General features: G+C 35.8%; 2 protein-coding genes across 2 annotated transcripts in view; one reads left to right on the top strand and one right to left on the bottom strand.

Annotated features, from left to right (window-relative positions):
• The window catches only part of IDUA (alpha-L-iduronidase), a 287,029-nt gene that overhangs the window by 14,849 nt on the left and 251,539 nt on the right, over nt 1-20,641 (top strand). The gene's annotated exons all lie outside the window — the stretch shown is intronic.
• On the bottom strand, nt 549-20,009 carry LOC128649815 (sulfate anion transporter 1-like). The gene is made up of 2 exons (XM_053703290.1): nt 19,395-20,009; nt 549-2,072 (listed from the first exon to the last, which is right to left on the bottom strand). The coding sequence occupies exons 1-2, from the start codon at nt 20,007-20,009 to the stop codon at nt 549-551; spliced, it is 2,139 nt and encodes a 712-aa protein (XP_053559265.1).

The following is a 20,641-nucleotide window of genomic DNA, read 5'->3' on the forward strand; positions in this document are numbered from 1 at the left end:
TAATCAGAATTTTAATTTTTAATTACTTTATTGTTATAAACAATGCAGCCACAATACACTATGTGCAGTTCCTTTTTTTCTTTAAAGGGTCATGAAACCCAATTTTTTTTCGTTCACGATTCAGATAGAGAATACAATTTTAAACAACTTTCCAATTTACTTGTATTATTTAATTTGCATCCTTCTCTTGTTATCCTTTGCTGAAAGGTTTATCGAGGCAAGCTCAGGAGCAGCAGAGAACCAAGGTTCTAGCTGTTGATTGGTGGCTGAATAATTGTGATTGGCTCACCCATGAGTTCATTTAGAAACCATTAGTGCATTGCTGCTTCTTCAACAAATGATACCAAGATAATGAAACAAATTTGATAATAGAAGTAAATTAGAAAGTTGTTTAAAATTGTATTTTCTATCTGAATCTTGAGAGAAAAAATATTGGGTTTCATGTCCCTTTAATTAAAATTTTTACACATTAATTCAATGTCCAGGAATACCACTCTAATGTCTAGTGTTCACTAGGTTTCCACTCAGCAGACTTGCGTGCATGGCACCTATACAGTTGAGTCTGTGACAGGGAGTTCTTTTTGATGTGCAAACTGAACAGCATCATGAATGTTATGAAAAAGAAGCTTTTGGATATCCTTGTTTTCTTTCCCAAAGTACTCTCCCCTAATTAGACAATCAATAACAGTAGTATTACAGCAAGCCAAAAGCATACTGACTTGCACTTCCTTGTAATCTTTTAGTATACCCTTTAATGTATCAATGCCAGATGTGTCCAAGAAAGCAATTGCAGAACAATCCAGAATAATTGTTTGAAGTTCTGTTTGCTTCAGAACAAGTTGTAAATGTGTTTCGGAATCATCTGTGTCTTTAACTGTTGCGGCTTGTTTTCTTTTAATCTGCTTTTTCTCTTTCGTCTCTTGTTTTTTCCGTCGTATTATCTCTAGGCCGGGATCCATACCAGCCATTTTGTAGAGGGACTGTTGGAAATATACTTTATTTGCATAATAAAGAGGTGATTCAAATCGGAATATCTTGACTTTGGGAATAGCGGAGAGGTTTTTGTATTTATCTGCATCCTCATAAAAGACTGTATTTTGAATTTGACTAAGCAGGGCTGTGTGCGGTAATTGAGTGCGCACAACAAGGCACATCATTGAAAAGACCACTCCTACTAAGAGGCCTATTTCTGTACTAATCAGGGCAGATGACGCTACTGTAACGCTCCATATAATTGCATCTATTTTGTTGAGGTTCCATTGAGCTGGCAAATCTTTAAATTTCCTTAAAGCTCCTCGTAAACTAACTATTATGATGCAGGCCAGGACACATTTTTGTAGCGAGTAAAACAGAGGGGCAAAAAAAAGAAGAACCAATAATACCACTATCGCGCTGATTACACTAGATACTTGTGTCTTACATCCAGTGGATGTTTTGACAAGTGATTTTGCAAGAGCAGCGCTGGTGGCAAAACAGTGGAAAAACGATGGAATTATATTACAGAATCCTATGGCAAACATCTCTTGGTTGGCTTCTACTGTATATGCGTATTTCTTAGCAAACATTTCTGACAAGGAGATTGTAAATGCAAAGCTGACAACCGCTAGAGGCACGGCGTCAATGGCAATTTTCCCCACCAACCCGAAATTAGGGACTTTTGGTGGTATAAATCCAGTTGGAATTACACCAGAGACACTAGATCCATAGACCTCATTCAGGTTGCAATAATGTGATACGAGAGTCGCCACTACAATTACAACTAGCTCCGTAGGAAGAGGAATCTTAATTTTGTCTTTGTATCGATCTCCAAGTTCTTTAGCCAACACTAACACTGCTATGCAGATAGCGCTTGTTATTAAATCACAGTAGTTGATATGATGAATATTTTTAAATATATTAACCCATGTTGTTATCAGCATTCCAATCCCTGGGCTTCTTGGGATTTTTATTCCTATTAAGTATTTAACTTGGGCTGTTAATATTGTCAGTGAAGCACCTGTGGCAAATCCATCCAGCATGGGTTCTGAGAGATATATAGACAGAAAACCCAAACGGAACACTCCCATGAGAATCTGAAAAACAAAACAAAAACCAAAGATAACAAAAAAGTTATTACATTCATATTTATATATCACAGTAATAATATATATCTGCTGTAGCTTATTTTGCTTTGTTTAAAGGTATTTGGAAATTATGATGGCTTTTAGCTTTATCAATATATCTCTGTACTGCAGTTTTTGCAAATATATGTATTTTTTATTTTTATTTTAGTAAGAATACCTACCAACCGTGTCCACAACTTCAAAGCAGACAATATTGACTAAGATCTTCACTTTTTTTTTTCAGTGGAGCATGTGCTATGGCTTGTGATTGGCTGCACCCCTGTCCTGTCATTTCAAAAAATAATAATATTGGGACCAAGGGGTTGCTGGGAGGAGTGTCTATAATTGGACCTGCAAGGTCTGAAATATATTTGTATAAAGCAGTTTGGTCAATTTAACATTAAAGGGACACTGAACCCAAATTTTTTCTTTCGTGATTCAGATAGAGCATGAAATTTTAAGCAATTTTCTAATTTACTCCTATTATCAAATTTTCTTCATTCTCTTTGTATCTTTATTTGAAATGCAAGAATGTAAGTTTAGATGCCGGCCCATTTTTGGTGAACAACCTGGGTTGTTCTTGCTGATTGGTGGATAAATTCATCCATCCACCAATAAAAAAGTGCTGTCCATAGTTCTGAAACATAAAAAAGCTTAGATGCCTTCTTTGTCAAATAAAGATAGCAAGATAATGAAGAAAATTTGATAATAGGAGTAAATTAGAAAGTTGCTTAAAATTGCATGCTCTATCTGAATCAAGAAAGAAAAAAATTGGGTTCAGTGTCCCTTTAATATGCACCAATAAGTACAATGTTTCAAAAGCATTGACTATGTGTTTAACCTTTAGTGTTCTTTTAATGGAATGAAAGTCAAAATTAAACTTTCCTTTATAAAGAGCATTCAATTTAAAAGACTTGTCAATTTACTTCTATTAGCAAATTGCCTTCAGTCTCTAGGAATCCTAGCATACCTATGTAGGCTCGGGAGCAACAATGCACTACTTAGAGCTAGCTGATGAGTGATAGCAACACAATCCTCTTTGCAGGGGGTAAATGCATAGTTATGTAAAAACAAGGGTGCAATAATAAAGTGCTCTAACGTATTTTAAGTTTTTTTTTTGCGCCCCTTTAAAGTGAATGTCAATTTTCAGCAATAAGTGCACGGTTTTTAAAAATACTTTTAAAAACAGGGGCACTTTCATTGATGAAAATTAACATTGCACTGGATTTAAATAAATAATTACCTTTTACTCCTGCAAAGCCGGATCGCCGATCCCAGCCTCAGTTCCTCTGTACTGACGTCAGAAATGACAAAACCGGCTTCCTCCAATCATGGCTTGCACCCCAGAGCGTCCATCTCGTGATGCCCGGCTGTGATTGGAGGAAGCCAGTTTCGTCATTGCTGTGGTTGTACAGCAGGAAGAAGAAGGCGGGGGATCATCGATCCGGCTTAGCAGAAGTAAAAGGTAAGTGTTTCTACAAATCCGGTGCAATGTAAACTTTTATCAATGAAAGTGCCCCTGTTTTTAATAGTATTTTTAAAAACTGGGCATTTATTGCTGAAAATTGACATTCACTTTAAAAAACAGAAATGCCATAAACAATAGGTGTTCTCCCAAAATGCACAAATAGCAAGGCACAATAAATTGTATAAAATGTTTATTTAAGGCTAGCCGTCAAGGGAGTAAGACGTGTCTGGATGGAGCTCCCGATTCTATATGCTTTAAAACGGCTTTTATTTATGCAACCCTCTGCAACATGCACCGAGAACTAAGATTTATAAGAGATAATGCCTCTTACTGAACTCAGAGATAACTAGAAACACAGAAATCTACAGAAGACTCAACCCCTTGATCTGAGCATAGACACGCGGCATCATACACCATTGTCTGGGGAGCTATGGGACAGTATAAATCATATGCCGCAATAATCTTATGAAGGAGCAGCTATATTTCTATACACTACAACATTACTCAGTATAAATGCTCATATCGATCATCATCTAGTGGGTCTCCGATTCCATCGCAGAGCGAATTCATGATCAAAATGGCGGAGATTATGCTGCTTCTGCAGCAGCTGGGAGACAAGCTTGACTCTCAATTCCTTTCACTACGGGCAGAACTTGCCTCTGACCGAAGTTTAGCGAGAGAGGAGAGAGGGCTCAGCATGAAGAGGTCGCAGTATACAAGTATGGAGCAACAACAGACTAACACCCACTCACAAGACTATACAGGAGGCGGCAGCCTCCTGGTGTGACATAATTCGACTGGAGAGAGGTACGCAGCTCTCGACTCTTCAACTTTATCCTGAGCCGAAACCTACCTCATTACTGGTGCAGAGGCTGTCGCGCTTACACCGGCCCCTTGGTTGCGGAGGGGCGATTGACTTCCGTGGCCAGGTTCTGGTGCCCTTTGTTCTTCTGACCTTCCACGGAGGCCCTATGTCTGGATTCCTGAGTGATAGCTCACCGCTTATGAGCCCCGCTCCGCTTCCCCGGCACTCGCTCTGGACAAGACCCATCTTGAATTGCAGCGTGATCTACAGGTCCCTCTATGCCAGTCATCAGATCTCAAGACCGGAGTGGGGTAAATTCTTTCCAGCTGTTATGATGTGCTGGAGTATAATCACCATCTAACTGTACCTAGCCATAATACTATTAACCTACAGCAGACTGCAGACGATTGTACCAGTAATGGACTAAATGATGGTTCTTCAGGGGACCTAAGAACATGGCCTGCAAACTATGTAAAAGGAGCTCAATTAACTTTGCTTATCTATTACGCTATTCCATAGCCTGGTTAGCTCACATCGTTCTCAGTTTATAAACTTACTATGTGGTCATTGAGAGTGAATGTTAAACATTTCCCCAATTCTAGAGGTCCTGCGTCCCATAGACCACTTTTCCCAAAGTTTTTCGTCTATTTTATTTGTTTTTTTTTAATACCCGCCTTACTAGTGAGACTGCCTCTTTCTTAGTTAAATTTCTGAAAAGATGTTGGTCTACAGCAGTTTATGTTTATATTAAGTAGAAGGCACATATTCAAACCGCTGCTCTCTCTTACAGTACAGATCACTCACATACAGGCCAATCATCCCAGAGGGGTTGTTTGCTTTAGTGTGTGTGAATTTTGCTATTCAGCATATTGTGTGAAAGGTTGTATATGTTTTACTATGTCTAACTTTACTTGTTATGTATACTTTCAAATGCTCTATGTACCTTTCTGCCCCTGCTGGTGAGAGCATGTGTCAGTTTATATTTGTAATCTGCTCTTTTACATACATTTAACCCCATATGATCACGTGCCTGATATATTAGCTAGATTATAAACAGGTTGACGAATACTTATCAGCTCTCCTTGCCAAGTTATAGAAAAGGGCCTTCAGTTCCCAGGATGTTAGTTTTACTGAATAAAAGTGTTATATATCTCTCTGCTCTTGATGTTTAGCGTAGGGGTTAGATTTTATCTGCAAATTGCCCATTTACATGGCTCGGACCCCAAAGATCCACGTGCCCACAAACACGCTAAGATATACCAAGCTTTTGCTCAATCTGAGTTTCCCTTGTATTCCCCTCATAAGCCTACATGTTACCCTAGAAATTTTTCTCCTCTATGTGACAGTAGAGTTAATCACAGCGAAGCTGTGCGTAGTAATTTAGATCATGGAAATTAATACTTATTATTGCAACCCTAATCAGGTGTCACAACTTACTATAACTTCTCACAGATGAGTTTAGCCTTATTTATTTGGGTTCCTAGAAACCTATCTCTGAACCTCTTTGCCATTATCTGCTAGGTAACGCCATAACTATTAATTCTTTTGGCTTTTAAACCTCAATGGCATGCACCCTATGTTCCACTATATATTTATCGCTGAGTATATCTGCAACTCCCAAAAGAGGCTTATATTCTGGTCTTCAGAATCTAAACATTTACTAAACAATCTCGTGTGGAGACCACCCCCCACTGAAGCTTATAGAAGGAGTCCATATACCTGATATCCACCTTATGGATGCTATCTTGTTACAATATAAGTAGCTTATTTGTTAACGGTGGCGCATCCTCCCACTTGGTCAGAACATATTACAGACTGCACATATAGACGTGTAGATGCTTAGATGCAACTCCATACCACATCGCCCTATATTTGGATACCATTTATTATAATTTAACAATTCCTCTGACTGGTATTGAGACAGTCTGTACTATTTTTCAATTATCATGTTATTTACATCCATTACCCCTATTTTTCCCGCCGTCATCTCTTACCTGCGGGTCATACCCCTCTTCCTTTTCCCCACATCGCCTATAGCTGGCATATCCCCAGGAGAGGGGTTCATATAGTAACCCCCCGCTTCCCATATATATTCAAATATCCTCCCTTGATCCTATTCTTTTTAGGAAACTATCTCTACTTTTGCATCTCCTAGTGCGAATTCACTCATGACGTATATAGAGGCTTAGAATGACCCGAGTCAGCTGGAGAGGTGTCACATTCATATGACCCCCACATAATATGTGCCCAAGATGCATTGTATTGTATGTTGGTCAATATATATAGATGACCATTCCTCTGATATTAAACTAGAGCCCCTTCAACTATTAAGATTAATAGCCCTGTAGTCTTTATCTTTTTACCACCTTAGCTAGCTCCGCCCCCCATTTTCTCCCCCACTACGAGCGGCTCTTGCCCGCTGCATTCCCCCCCTATATACTCAGACCTCAGAGAGGTTGGACAAAAGCCACTTTCCTACCTCCTATTGTTTTTAGTTTTTAAAGTACCTCTTATCTTGAGATAGGGATCATTACCTATATAATATGAAAACTGAGGTCTCATTAATATATGTTCCAGTCACCTATGTTGCATATATATCGTTTTACAGTTTCTCTTCATGATGAACAACTACTTAATTAGCACATCAATGATCTAGCCCACATTTATTACTTCTTTGTGAAATGTATAAATGCTATTATTACTCATAGTCCGTGCCTGGACATATTGTTTACCCTATTGTTATTGCCTATTACCTCAATAAAAAATTATTTAAAAATAAAAAATAAAAAAAAATGTTTATTTAAAAAAATATTTTATTTTAAAGAAACGAAATGCCTAACAATAAGAACTCTACTAATGCTAATGTAAATTATAATGAATATGTATTGGAAATAACAACAGGCTATATGCTAGAACAAGGTTATCAAGCTCATTGTATCCGGGGGCCACTGGACAAGTGTTTTTCTCCAACGGGGGCCACTTGAACAGAGTGAGTACTGGATATATTTGAAACTGGAAGTGACATTTACCCAAGTAGTAGTGCATGATGGGAGCTATAGTCCACAATAGACAAACACAGTGTATATTTATCTTGTGAGTGCCAAGTGAAGTGATCATTCTGGAACTGAATAAAAAAGTGACATTTATCCAGCAGTGCATAATGGGAGTCTACACTGGACGCTTGTCTTTATATTTATCTTGAAAGTGCCTATATAGATCAACTTGTTACACCTCTTAGAACCCTAAAAATTTAATAACGTACCTAATAAACAAGGGAGGTCCAGATTTTTTTCCAACTATTTTGAAGGCAGCATATGGCCCAAGGGCCGGTACTTTGAGACCACTGTGCTAGAAGATCAATAATGAAGTTCTAGATCATTTTATTACTGGGCTATTTTTTGTACAGTACTATGGCTGTTGGCTAAAATCTACAAACCTCCCCTGATTGGATCAATGGCCACTTTCAGCTTCAGACCAGTAGTGCACTTTGGTTCCAATCTGACTTTAACCCCTTTGCAGCATAGCCATGTATTTTCTAAATTATGTATGAACATAATATATAGCTTTGAACCTTTTGTATATGAATAATTCTGAAGAAAAAGCAAATATAAAAGCTGTTCAACATGTCAGTTATGTTTTTATTTTAAGTCAATAAACTTTTTTGTTTATATGTTAGGCCTTTTTTTTTTTAGCTGCCAACTTCTATATTAGGATTATGAATATGCTGCGGGCAGTTAGCTGGATGACTGAGAGGATCCAGTACGCTTATTCTGCACCATACTGGGTTTTGCTGCTTTTGAGTGTTCTTATCTATTAATCATTTTATTATTATCCTGAATACTACACCTGACCCCTGTTTGTTTGGAGAGTGCTGCCGAAGGTTTATATTGAAATCAAAATTGGATTTTTTTTCTGTCTGTCAGCTCAAAGAATGTTTTCTGTGACCGTTCACATCTATCACTAGCGCAGCCTTTATATTACTGTTCTGTATTATTGGTTTATTGCTCTTTTTTACCTTTTCTGCTTTGCTCTAAGGGGCCTATTTATCATTGCGTCAATCTCGACGCATTCGCTGGATTCAATACACTTGCCAGACATCGCTGCCGCGAATCTTCACAACGGCCTTATTTATTAAAAAGTCTGTCAAAAACACGCGCATCAAGTATGGAGCGATGAGCATCGGACTGTGGATAAATAAGAGTCATGGATGTCACGGATTTTCTGTTTTTTCCAACTTTATTTATACCATTTCATTTCTGTCCATGAAACAAGCAAATTTCTGTAAAGCTAATCTTTTATTTTTCATCTGTTAATGTCCAATAAATAGCTATATTTATACCTGAGTAGGGTTGCCACCCGTCCCTTAAAATACAGAACACTTATAAGTTACACATGCTGTAGGGTGTGCAGAGAGGAATATGAATAGTGCTGTCCAGAAACACAATACATGTTCCTCCCTGCACACCCTGCAGCATGTGTATCTCATAAGTGTCCAGGAAAACATGGCTGAGGTGGCAACCCTATACCTGAGCAAACAATAATATCTCAAAGAAAGTTATTTTCTATGTATTGGTTATTCCAAAAGCTGATATATGATATTTTCACATAAATTAATGTGTATTTGTATTTCTAGAAATCATGATATGCCTACGTGTGTGTATATATATATATATATATATATATACATATAAATATATATATATATATATATATATATATGTGTGTGTCAGAAATCTTTTGCGAACATATTTACATGTCCCTAAATTCCTTTTTTTGTTCTAAACAATGTTGTCTTTCATATCTCTGTGTTTATTTATACCACTATATGTATATAGTGTAAATGTATTATTATTCTGAGCAGAAATAATTGTGAATATAACATGTAATCAGGGTATGATATGTATTTATTAGCAATCAACTGGAGCTGGGCCAGTTTTCTCTCTGCATCTGTGTAACCCATCCTGATTGCAGTCTAGTTTTAAAAACCACCCCTACACAGGTGTAAAAAATAGGCTGGCATATAAAATGACATTTCTGAATTTCAAGAGAAGGAAGAAAAACACTGAAAATAGCATGACAGTAAAGAGGTGATTTTAATTTCTGCTGTATCTGATTAATGACAGTTTAATGTTAGGTAGACTATCCCTTTAAAGGGACACTGAACCCAAATTTTTTCTTTTTTGATTCAGATAGAGCATGCAATTTCAAGCAACTTTCTAATTTACTCCTATTATCAAATTGTCTTCATTCTCTTTGCTATCTTTATTTGAAATGCAAGAATGTAAGTTTTGATGCCGACCCATTTTTGGTGAACAAACTGGGTTGTCCTTGCTGATTGGTGGATAAATTCACCCACCAATAAACAAGTGCTTTCCATGGTTCTGAACCAAAAAAATAGCTTAGATGCCTTCTTTTTCAAATAAAAAAAGCAAGAGAATGAAGAAAAATTAATAATAGGAGTAAATTAGAAAGTTGCTTAAAATTGCATGCTCTATCTGAATCACGAAAGAAAAAAATTTGGGTTTAGTGTCCCTTTAAGCTATCAGTTTAAGATTATATTGAATCAAACATCATTTGATTATTAAAATCATTGTCTAAAATATTACACTGTGTGTCCTAATGTCATCATCAATGTTTAACTTTAATTAATTTCAAGCAACTTTCTAATTTACTCCTATTATCAAATTGTCTTCATTCTCTTTGCTATCTTTATTTGAAATGCAAGAATGTAAGTTTTGATGCCGACCCATTTTTGGTGAACAAACTGGGTTGTCCTTGCTGATTGGTGGATAAATTCACCCACCAATAAACAAGTGCTTTCCATGGTTCTGAACCAAAAAAAATAGCTTAGATGCCTTCTTTTTCAAATAAAAAAAGCAAGAGAATGAAGAAAAATTAATAATAGGAGTAAATTAGAAAGTTGCTTAAAATTGCATGCTCTATCTGAATCACGAAAGAAAATTTTTTGGGTTTAGTGTCCCTTTAAGCTATCAGTTTAATATTATATTGAATCAAACATCATTTGATTATTAAAATCATTGTCTAAAATATTACACTGTGTGTCCTAATGTCATCATCAATGTTTAACTTTAATTTGGTGCAAAGTGGAGAGTGGGACTTGTATTAATTATTATTATTGATTGACTCACCCATGTGCATTAAACAAAGGATATTTAACGAAAGAAGCAAATTATAGAAGTAAATTGGAATGTTGTTTAAAATTGTATTCTCTATTTGAAAAATAAAATAAAACATTTCTAATTTACTCCTATTATCAATTTTGCTTCGTTCTCTTGGTATCTTGATTTGAAAAAGCAAGAATGTAAGCATAGGAGCCGGCCCATTTTTGGTTCAGACCCTGGGTAGCACTTTCTGATTGCTGTCTAAATGTAGCCACCAATCAGCAAGCACTACCCATGTGCTGAACTAAAAATGGCCCGGCTCCTAAGCTTACTATCAAATAAAGATAGCAAGAGAACAAAGAAAAATTGACAATAGTAGTAAATTAGAAAATTGCTTAAAATTGCATGCCCCACCTGAATCATAAAAGTTCAATTTTGACTAGACTATTCTACTCTGGTGCTAACGACGGCTCAGAGTCATCGCTAGCACTCTCCCACCTTGAGGGAGATCTGGGGGCTCCCACCCGCTCCTACCCCGGCGATCAGGCCTGCATCGCCGGGGCTTCACGTGTTGCGCAGTGACATCACGCGCAATGACGTGATGACGTCAACGTGCAACTTTATTAAAAATTTACAATACAAGGTATAGGGAAAGAGGGCATGCTGCTTAGACGCCTGTATCTCAGGCATCTAAGCAGCTACAGGGAAAAAAAATGCAAAAGTTAAAAAAAAAAAAAAAAAAAATAAAAAAAAAAAAAAAATTAAATCACCTTAGCACCCAGGTGGGAAAGTGCTTAGCACTCAAAGGGTTAAACATGGTGCAAGTTAGCTATATTATGTTCTGTATTTATTTCATTTGTATCTCTATATCTACTAGTGCACCAAATTTGGAGCAATACTTCGTACCAAATTTGGAGCAATAATATTGTTGGATTTAAAAAGAGTATACCATTTTAATAAAGTTTCTAATTTACTTTTATTATGTAATATGCTTCATTCTCTTGCAGTAACAAAACATAAGCTTTCTGAGTTTTCAGACTCCCATTGATTTCTATCGCATTCGTGGCCTCAAGGGTGGCGGTTTGAACGATAGGTATGCTGCGTCGGGATTGAAGCAAGCATATCTGTGGAATGTTTGATAAATTGGCAAGAGGGTCAAATGGAGTCGAATGTGACGGCGGATGATCAGTATTCCACTCGAATAAAACAAGCATCGATCTGCATCAGATTGATATCGTGGGAGCTTATATTACATCACACATTTCAACATTTTGACGATCATGCCGATTTGTTAACTGCGGCGGATCAAATTTGACGCTGACTTCCAGCGCATTATCAGTTGAAGCTTTGATAAATCAGCCCCTAAGTCTAGCTCTTAAGGACTGACAATATAGTTTTAATGTAGCAACATTTGTAACTGATATCACTACTTGGTAATAATTTCTTTTAATGCTGCTTATTAAAGGGACATGAAACCCAATTTGTTTTTCTTTCACGATTTATAAAGAACATGCAATTTTAAACAACTTTCAAATTTACTTCTATTATGTATTTTGCTTCATTCTCTTGCTAAATTGCTCAGTAGCTGCTGATTGGTGGCTGCAGATAGATGCCACGTGTGATTGTCTCACCCATGTGCATTGCTATGTCTTCAACAAAGGATATCTGAAGAATGAAGCAAATTAAATAATAGAAGTCAATTGGAATGTTGTTTAAAATTGTATTCTCTCTTTGGATCATGAACGAAGTCCCTTTAAATGAGCTGAGCTGCAACAATATAAATTATTTTACTTAAGTTCTTACAAGGTCATAAACAATAACTGTGTAGCAGTTAATGGGTTTACACTGATAGCACTTGGTTTCTTGTACTTCTGACCCATTTCACAGTCAATAAGATTTAACTATAGGAATAATGCATGTTTCATCTTTAGTACCTTTATATGGCTAATATTGATTATTCTGGGTTTGACGTCATGGCTGATCTTAGCAGGATTTTGTCTGTAATCCGACCTTAATGACACCTACTGTGGCAAAGAATTTGTTTCATGGATTGCATTGATTCTTGTGGGTTTGGAACATTAAACTCAACACTTTCATCTCATGTAGACGAAGGAGAAACACTTAGTCATGTTTGATAAAAGGCTAAATGAAAACATAAAATGAAATCCCTAATAAAAGGTTTAAGTATAGTAAAACAAAGAATAATATATATATAATATATATATATATATATATATATTGGAATAGAGTGTGTTCTAATAGCGCTTGCAGAAGATGTTCCTCACAGGCAGATGGGGAGGAGGAAGGAAAAAATGGGAAAATCCCCAGATAAATGAGAGCAATATGAGGAGAGGTTAAACAATAATAAATGCTCACCTGTTGGATCACAGGGACCAGCGATCAGCGACGAATGGAAGTGGATGGTGTGTGTGAACACCAAAACACATATAAGGGAGACAATAGATATATGCACCCAAAGGTAAATTTATGTATATATTAATACCTCATAATGTTAAACGGAGGCTACTTGTGGGAACCTCCAATTCTTACCACACTGTATAAGTGGACAGAGGGTAAAGAGGAAGGGAGTTCCAGTTTAGTTTAAGCTGATAACCCAAAAAACAAAAAATATTTTAATGAAAAAAGGGGGGATAAAAAGGACATGGTATAAAAACAAAATATGTGTTTAAAATATATATATATATGGTGGAATAAAAAAGGATTAAAAACAATTGTACTTTATTTTTATGCTCTTAAAAATATATAACTCTTAACATATATATAGAAAGGGGTATACAAATTAATGTTCTGAAATATATGCAGATTGAAAAATACATGCGATAAAAAACATATAAAAAATGTAGAGAGTAGGTAGCCAGGCGGCACGGATGAATACAGTGCCGAGTGAGTGGCAAATTTACTTACTGTAAGAATAAGGCTGGGGATAGGTGCCCAATGGTAGGGTCCAAGATTCAAAATAAGGATTAAAAAAGAAGCTGAGACCACCAACGCTGCACGGAGCAGCTGGTAACAAGGTCTCGGCGGGTGATTCGGAATTCCGGAAGTGACGTCACGAACGTGCGTCACGTGCCTTACGCGTTTCGTGAGCGTATCAGCTCACTTCATCAGAGGCTAATGGATCTATTGGCATCCACGGTACCCTTAAATAGCGTCAAGCTGTTTGATACAAAAAAAGGAGGAGCAAAAGTAGATCTAATTAATCCGATATGTATTTTTTGTGTATACCGGGCATATGATGATAACGGACAGTGGATACAAAGCATAAGATTATGTGGAAAAAAATGAAAAGCAACAGCACAACTAGAAACAAACAGAATCATGAAACATAGCGGGTTCAAACCGAGATCAATATTTTATCCCACTCAGGCAAAGGGACAATATATTTCACTATTTGAAGACTTAGTACTCAATGACTTAGAGTTAATGTGTAAAACATTCAAATTGGACAACAAAAATCTGACAAATAAAGAAGAAAGAATTCTAAAGAACCTGAGTAAAAATGAAACACTAGTATTTAGAGAGGCTGATAAAGGTGATTCTATAGTAATACAAAACAAAGGTGATTATATCAGCGAAGCTAACAGGATACTGTCAGATACAGAGACCTATGAAATATTACCAAAAGACCCCACCAGCCAATTCACAGACGAATATGCCCAACTACTGAGAAATGCAAAGAGAGAAAACATTTTGGACGATGATGAATATAAATTCTTATCGACAGATATGATAAAAACCGCAGTATTTTACCACTTACCAAAAGTGCATAAGGACATTAATAACCCTCCAGGGCGCCCAATCATTTCTGGCATAAACAGTTTAACTAGTAATTTATCAGAATATGTGGATCATTTTTTACAACCCGTGGTACCAACAATTAAGTCATACCTAAGAGACACTCCACACCTACTCACAATATTGAAAGACATACGTTGGGATAACAATTATTCATTAGCAACATTGGATGCAACTGCACTGTACACATGCATACCGCACAGTAAAGGTATAAAGGCAGTGAACCAAATTCTGACATCAGATACAAATATCAAAAAAGAACAAATTTCCTTTATTGGGGAAGCAATTAACTTCATTCTCACCAAAAACTACTTCACATTTGAAAATAAAATTTTCCTCCAAAAATTTGGCACAGCAATGGGCACTAAGTTTGCGCCTAGTTTTGCCAATATGTATATGGGAGCTTTTGAGGACCAATACGTATGGAGAAACAACACATTCTTGGAACATATAATCACATGGAAAAGGTTCATTGATGATATCATAATTATCTGGAACGGAGATGAAAAGTACTTTGAAGAATTTGTCCATCACATCAACAATAATAATTGGAATTTGAAATTCACTAATACATGGAGCAAGAAAGAAATACATTTTTTAGACATCACTATATTCATTGAAAATGAACAGATAGAAACAAAAATCTACACAAAAGAAACCGACACAAATGGCTACTTGCACGCCACGAGCAACCATCATATGAAATGGATTAGTAACATTCCATTTGGTCAGTTTCAACGAATAAAAAGAAATTGCTCTAAAAATCAGGATTTTGAAGAAACTGCAAGTGTGCTTAAACAAAAGTTTTATAACAAAAAATACAACAAGAAAATAGTAGATAAAGCATATGAGAGAGTAAGTAAAATAGACAGAGATAATCTACTTAACTCGAAAAAAACAGAAAATAAAATCAATACAGATATGGATTACACTACCTGTCCCAGGTTTATCACCACATACAATAGTGGAGCCAAAAACATTGAAAAAATATTGAATAAGCACTGGCATCTACTTATGAAGGATCCCTTTCTAAAGGAAACATTACCGGAGAAACCGAAAATTACCTATAAGAAAAACACAAATCTTAAAAATATACTAGCTCCCACTAAACTAAAAACTAAAAAAGCATCAACTCAGGGGAATTGGCTAGAAACCAAAACTAAAGGTTTCTACAAATGTAATCGGAAGAATTGTGTGTGTTGTGAACATATCAGTAAAAACAAGGAAGAAAACAAATGGATCACGGATAATGAAAAAAACAAATTCGAAATCAGGAGTTTCATGAACTGCAAATTCCGAATTTGTTATCTACCAATTAACCTGCAGCTGCAACAAAATATATATAGGTAGAACGAAAAGAACACTGAAGACTAGATTTTTAGAACACACAAAAAACATCACCAGTGATAAACCAGAATATGGCATTGGTACCCACTTCGAGGAATTCCACGAAAAAAGTGTGGAAGGCCTAAAAATTAAAGCCATTGAACATATTCCATATAGAGTAGGAGAAAACAGGTTACTCCAGTTAAGAAAGAGAGAAACATACTGGATTCACAAATTAAAAACCAGAAAACCATATGGCCTGAATACTGATATAGACCTAGCTGCTTTTCTTTAAAGCACTAAAAAATCCATAGGTTTTTATTCTTATTGATCCCCTTTTTTATTCACATATATATGTATAAACATAATCTCATACATATACATATCTCTACATTTTGATCATGATATTTCCGGTTATCCAAATTTATTATATTATATTTTATTGCATTCATCTCTCTATCCATATTCTAATGATAAAATAATTTTTTAAAGAATTTTTTAAAAAGAATTTTTTAAATAAATTTTTTAATATTTTTTATATATATATTTTTTATTATTCCAATTTTTTATATTTACGGATTCATCCACTAATCCCCTTTTTTACATATATTTTCATTTTTTTCCACATAATCTTATGCTTTGTATCCACTGTCCGTTATCATCATATGCCCGGTATACACAAAAAATACATATCGGATTAATTAGATCTACTTTTGCTCCTCCTTTTTTTGTATCAAACAGCTTGACGCTATTTAAGGGTACCGTGGATGCCAATAGATCCATTAGCCTCTGATGAAGTGAGCTGATACGCTCACGAAACGCGTAAGGCACGTGACGCACGTTCGTGACGTCACTTCCGGAATTCCGAATCACCCGCCAAGACCTTGTTACCAGCTGCTCCGTGCAGCGTTGGTGGTCTCAGCTTCTTTTTTAATCCTTATTTTGAATCTTGGACCCTACCATTGGGCACCTATCCCCAGCCTTATTCTTACAGTAAGTAAATTTGCCACTCACTCGGCACTGTATTCATCCGTGCCGCCTGGCTACCTACTCTCTACATTTTTTATATGTTTTTTATCGCATGTATTTTTCAATCTGCATATATTTCAGAACATTAATTTGTATACCCCTTTCTATATATATGTTAAGAGTTATATATTTTTAAGAGCATAAAAATAAAGTACAATTGTTTTTAATCCTTTTTTATTCCACCATATATATATATTTTTTAAACACATATTTTGTTTTTATACCATGTCCTTTTTATCCCCCCTTTTTTTCATTAAAATATTTTTTGTTTTTTGGGTTATCAGCTTAAACTAAACTGGAACTCCCTTCCTCTTTACCCTCTGTCCACTTATACAGTGTGGTAAGAATTGGAGGTTCCCACAAGTAGCCTCCGTTTAACATTATGAGGTATTAATATATACATAAATTTACCTTTGGGTGCATATATCTATTGTCTCCCTTATATGTGTTTTGGTGTTCACACACACCATCCACTTCCATTCGTCGCTGATCGCTGGTCCCTGTGATCCAACAGGTGAGCATTTATTATTGTTTAACCTCTCCTCATATTGCTCTCATTTATCTGGGGATTTTCCCATTTTTTCCTTCCTCCTCCCCATCTGCCTGTGAGGAACATCTTCTGCAAGCGCTATTAGAACACACTCTATTCCAATTTTCACCCCTTTAGTCTCACTCAGGAGGAATGAGACATCACTAATAGCAGCAGGCACTAGACATCCTCTTAGAGCATTTCACTGCATTACTACTATTACTCTTGTTGTGGCGCAACTACCTAAAACCCTCGCTCATCATATATATATATATATATATATATATATATATATATATACAGTATATATATATATATATATATATATTCATTTTTGCCTGCTTTCTCTGAAAACCATACTTGATTTATTTCCCCCCAGAGAGACTGGAGTGCATACTTGATTTATTTCCCCCCCAGAGAGAGTGGAGCGGTATGCAAATGCTGATTCACTTGAAAGTGCAGCATATATGTTAAAAAGCTGACTAGAAAATATCACGTGAAAATCTTTTTGTAAAATAAGATATTTCGTAAGTTGCCACATCCTATTGTAAAGGGAGTTTATGCATCCAATCAGGATTCTGCATCCGGCATGTACAAACACAGTCACTTTACTTCCCTCATTTTAAGGAAGTTTATTTTGAAATTATGAGCCTACAGTAAAGTGTAAACTCAGCACTGATGATGCTGATTGGTTGTCCCCCCCCCCCCCCCCCATTCAGATGATGGTAAAAAGAGCAGCTGAAGAAAAGTTGAGGTTAAATATCTTCCTTTTCTCATAAAGATGTTCAGAATTTGGCTAATAGGTCCCTTTAAGTATAATATAATTTACCAGGCCCAACTATATGCTATACAGTGACTGGCTAGATTAGTACAATTTATTTACTCTAAGTGGCCAAAGCAAAAGAGATATTAATGACATAACCAAGAAGCATTTCAAGGGGGTTAGAAATGTTTTGCTCTCAAATATCAAAGCACTACAAATTGACTGCTGTTAATAAATAAATATATATATATATATATATATATATATATATATATATATACACAGATATTTGATGCTGAAGTGCATAATTTTGAATATATACTATGTATATGTAAAAACATTACATGTCCCATTCATTTAAAGAGATTAAAGGGACATAAAACCCACATTTTTTCTTTCATGATTTATAAAGAACATGCAATTATAAACAACTTTCTAATTTACTTCTATTATCTAACTTGTTTCATTCTATTGATATCCTTTGCTGAAAAGCATATCTAGATAGGCTTAGTAGCTGCTGATTGGTGACTGCACATAGATGCCTTGTGTGATTGGCTCACCCATGTGAATCACTCTTTCTTCAACAAAGGATATCTAAAGAATTAAGCAAATTAGATAATAGAAGTAAATTTGAATGTTGTTTAAAATTGTATTCTCTACCTGAATCATGAAAGAAAAAAAATTGGGTTTAGTGTCCCTTTAATCCCTTGCTGTCTGATAAGGAAAATACTCACTATTCTGTTGGTTAACAGAGATTCCCCTCCACATGAATAAACTAAATAGCATTGTTAGTAAGCACAAGAAGACCTCATTAACCTTTTTAATGCCGTTATGCCGTTGTATTCCGTCACAACGGCATTGGGCTTTAAAGCCGTTATGACGGAATACAACGTCATCGCAAAGGGCTGTCCTGAAGCCTACTAGGCTTGCAGGATTTGATCGCGGTCTGGAAGTCATTCCTAACGTCTTAGGGACACCCCCCAGACCCGATCCCATAATTGAAATCTCGCAATCTTTTGCATGATTGCGTGATTTCAATTTGTCTACATTGGAACTCTGTTCTGATGTAGACTTTTTAACCCGGTCATGAAAGGGTTAAAACACACACACACAACAACTGTTCCTAATATGGTTAATCTTCAGAAAACTAAAATACATACTGTATCTACTTACTTAACGGAAGTTTAATCTAGTGCAAAAATTGCGTGCTCTAATTCTTTAGGTTCAGTTTTCTTCAGGATCTGCTCTAGCCTCTCTGGAGACTGTGAAAAAACTCACAGTTCCAAATTGAAATTGAAAATTAATAACGAAAGCTTATTGCAAAGTGTTTTTACTGTACATAATTATACATTTTTATGGGCAATTACAGATCATTAAAAAAGAGCACACTCTTCATTACATGTTTCAATAAAATAAAATGATGTAAAAGCTTACCTGATAAATCCCAGCTATAAAAGTCAGTGCTGCTGCAACACTTATTGCATAGCATTCCTTTCCGCATTCAATGTCGATCAGGCCCAGACTGATATTTACAGTCGTTACATTCATATCACTTATGTTTAAACTGCCCTGTTTATACACAAGGTCATCGTCTAAGTCAAAACCGGCAAGCTGTACCTCTCGATCCACGACCTGACCTACCATCAAACTTAATAAACTGAATATTCCCACTGACACATGCCGAGAGGTCCCCATTATAAAATAAATAAGGTTCGCAAAGAAGGATGTGTATAGGCTGTAAATTGGTTTGAGGCCTGCAAGGAGGGAGTAGGCTATGGCTTGTGGCACTAATATGATGCCGATAATAAGGCCCGACATTACGTCACCCCACGTGTTTTCTTTGAAGTTATATTTTGGAAGCCATTTTATCACAGGAAAGAATCCTGTGATTGTTTTTTTAACTTTCTTTTTGGTGAAAGTGCATTGCTTTTTCAGCTTTCCTTTTACAGTTTTTGAAAAGTTTGCTTTAGTGTTTGGTTTTCTATCTAGTTTTATTTGGACATAAGATATATGGTTGTCCATTTGGTTGTCTTCGGTTTCGCTTTTCATCTTTGCTTATTTCCTTTTTTTCATTTGTTTCTAAAAATCAAAGAAAAAAATAGAATTAAAAATATATAAGTTCATGTTATTAAACATTTATTTTCATCTTTCAAACAAGTTCTTAAAGGGACACATTATCCCTTTAAATTTGGTTTTGCTCAAACTTATTTTGTTGCTTAATTTCCTGAGGTATATTTTACTATTTAGAGATAACATTTGTGATGTATTAAACAAAGTTCAAGAACCAATTATAGTAGAAGTTTAACAAAAGAAATGCTTTTGTTAGAGACTCTTGAATTGTTTTGCAGACAAGGGACATACCCCTTGTAAATCCCTTTCAGTGTTATTTATCTTATCTCATTTGCTGTGGCCAGTTAAGGACAGAAGTAAATGAGATACTGCACAAGCAAGCAATGCATTAAATGTAGCACGGTTATGAAGTCTGGAATATGAATATTTCACAGGATTTTTTTTGGGGGGGGGAGACAAATTTTCAGAGTTAAATTCCAGGAAAGGAAGGCAAAATAAATACTAATTAATTCATCATTATTTGTGTATTATGTCATTTTCCATTTCATCGTAATGTAGCATGCAAGGCATTTGCACTTGAATATGTTTAGTGCATGCGCAGTTATGGATGG

The sequence above is a fragment of the Bombina bombina genome, chromosome 2 (genome assembly GCF_027579735.1).
Source record: "Bombina bombina isolate aBomBom1 chromosome 2, aBomBom1.pri, whole genome shotgun sequence".
NCBI classification, from domain to species: Eukaryota; Metazoa; Chordata; class Amphibia; order Anura; family Bombinatoridae; genus Bombina; species Bombina bombina.

Bases quoted from the DNA above. Each gene is read 5' to 3' on its own strand.
- LOC128649815 (XM_053703290.1), bottom strand. From the start codon at position 20,009: ATGAAAAGCGAAACCGAAGACAACCAAATGGACAACCATATATCTTAT. The intron at 2,073-19,394 runs GTAAGCTTTTAC...TTTGTTTTTCAG, and splicing joins TTATAGCTGGGATTTATCAG to ATTCTCATGGGAGTGTTCCG.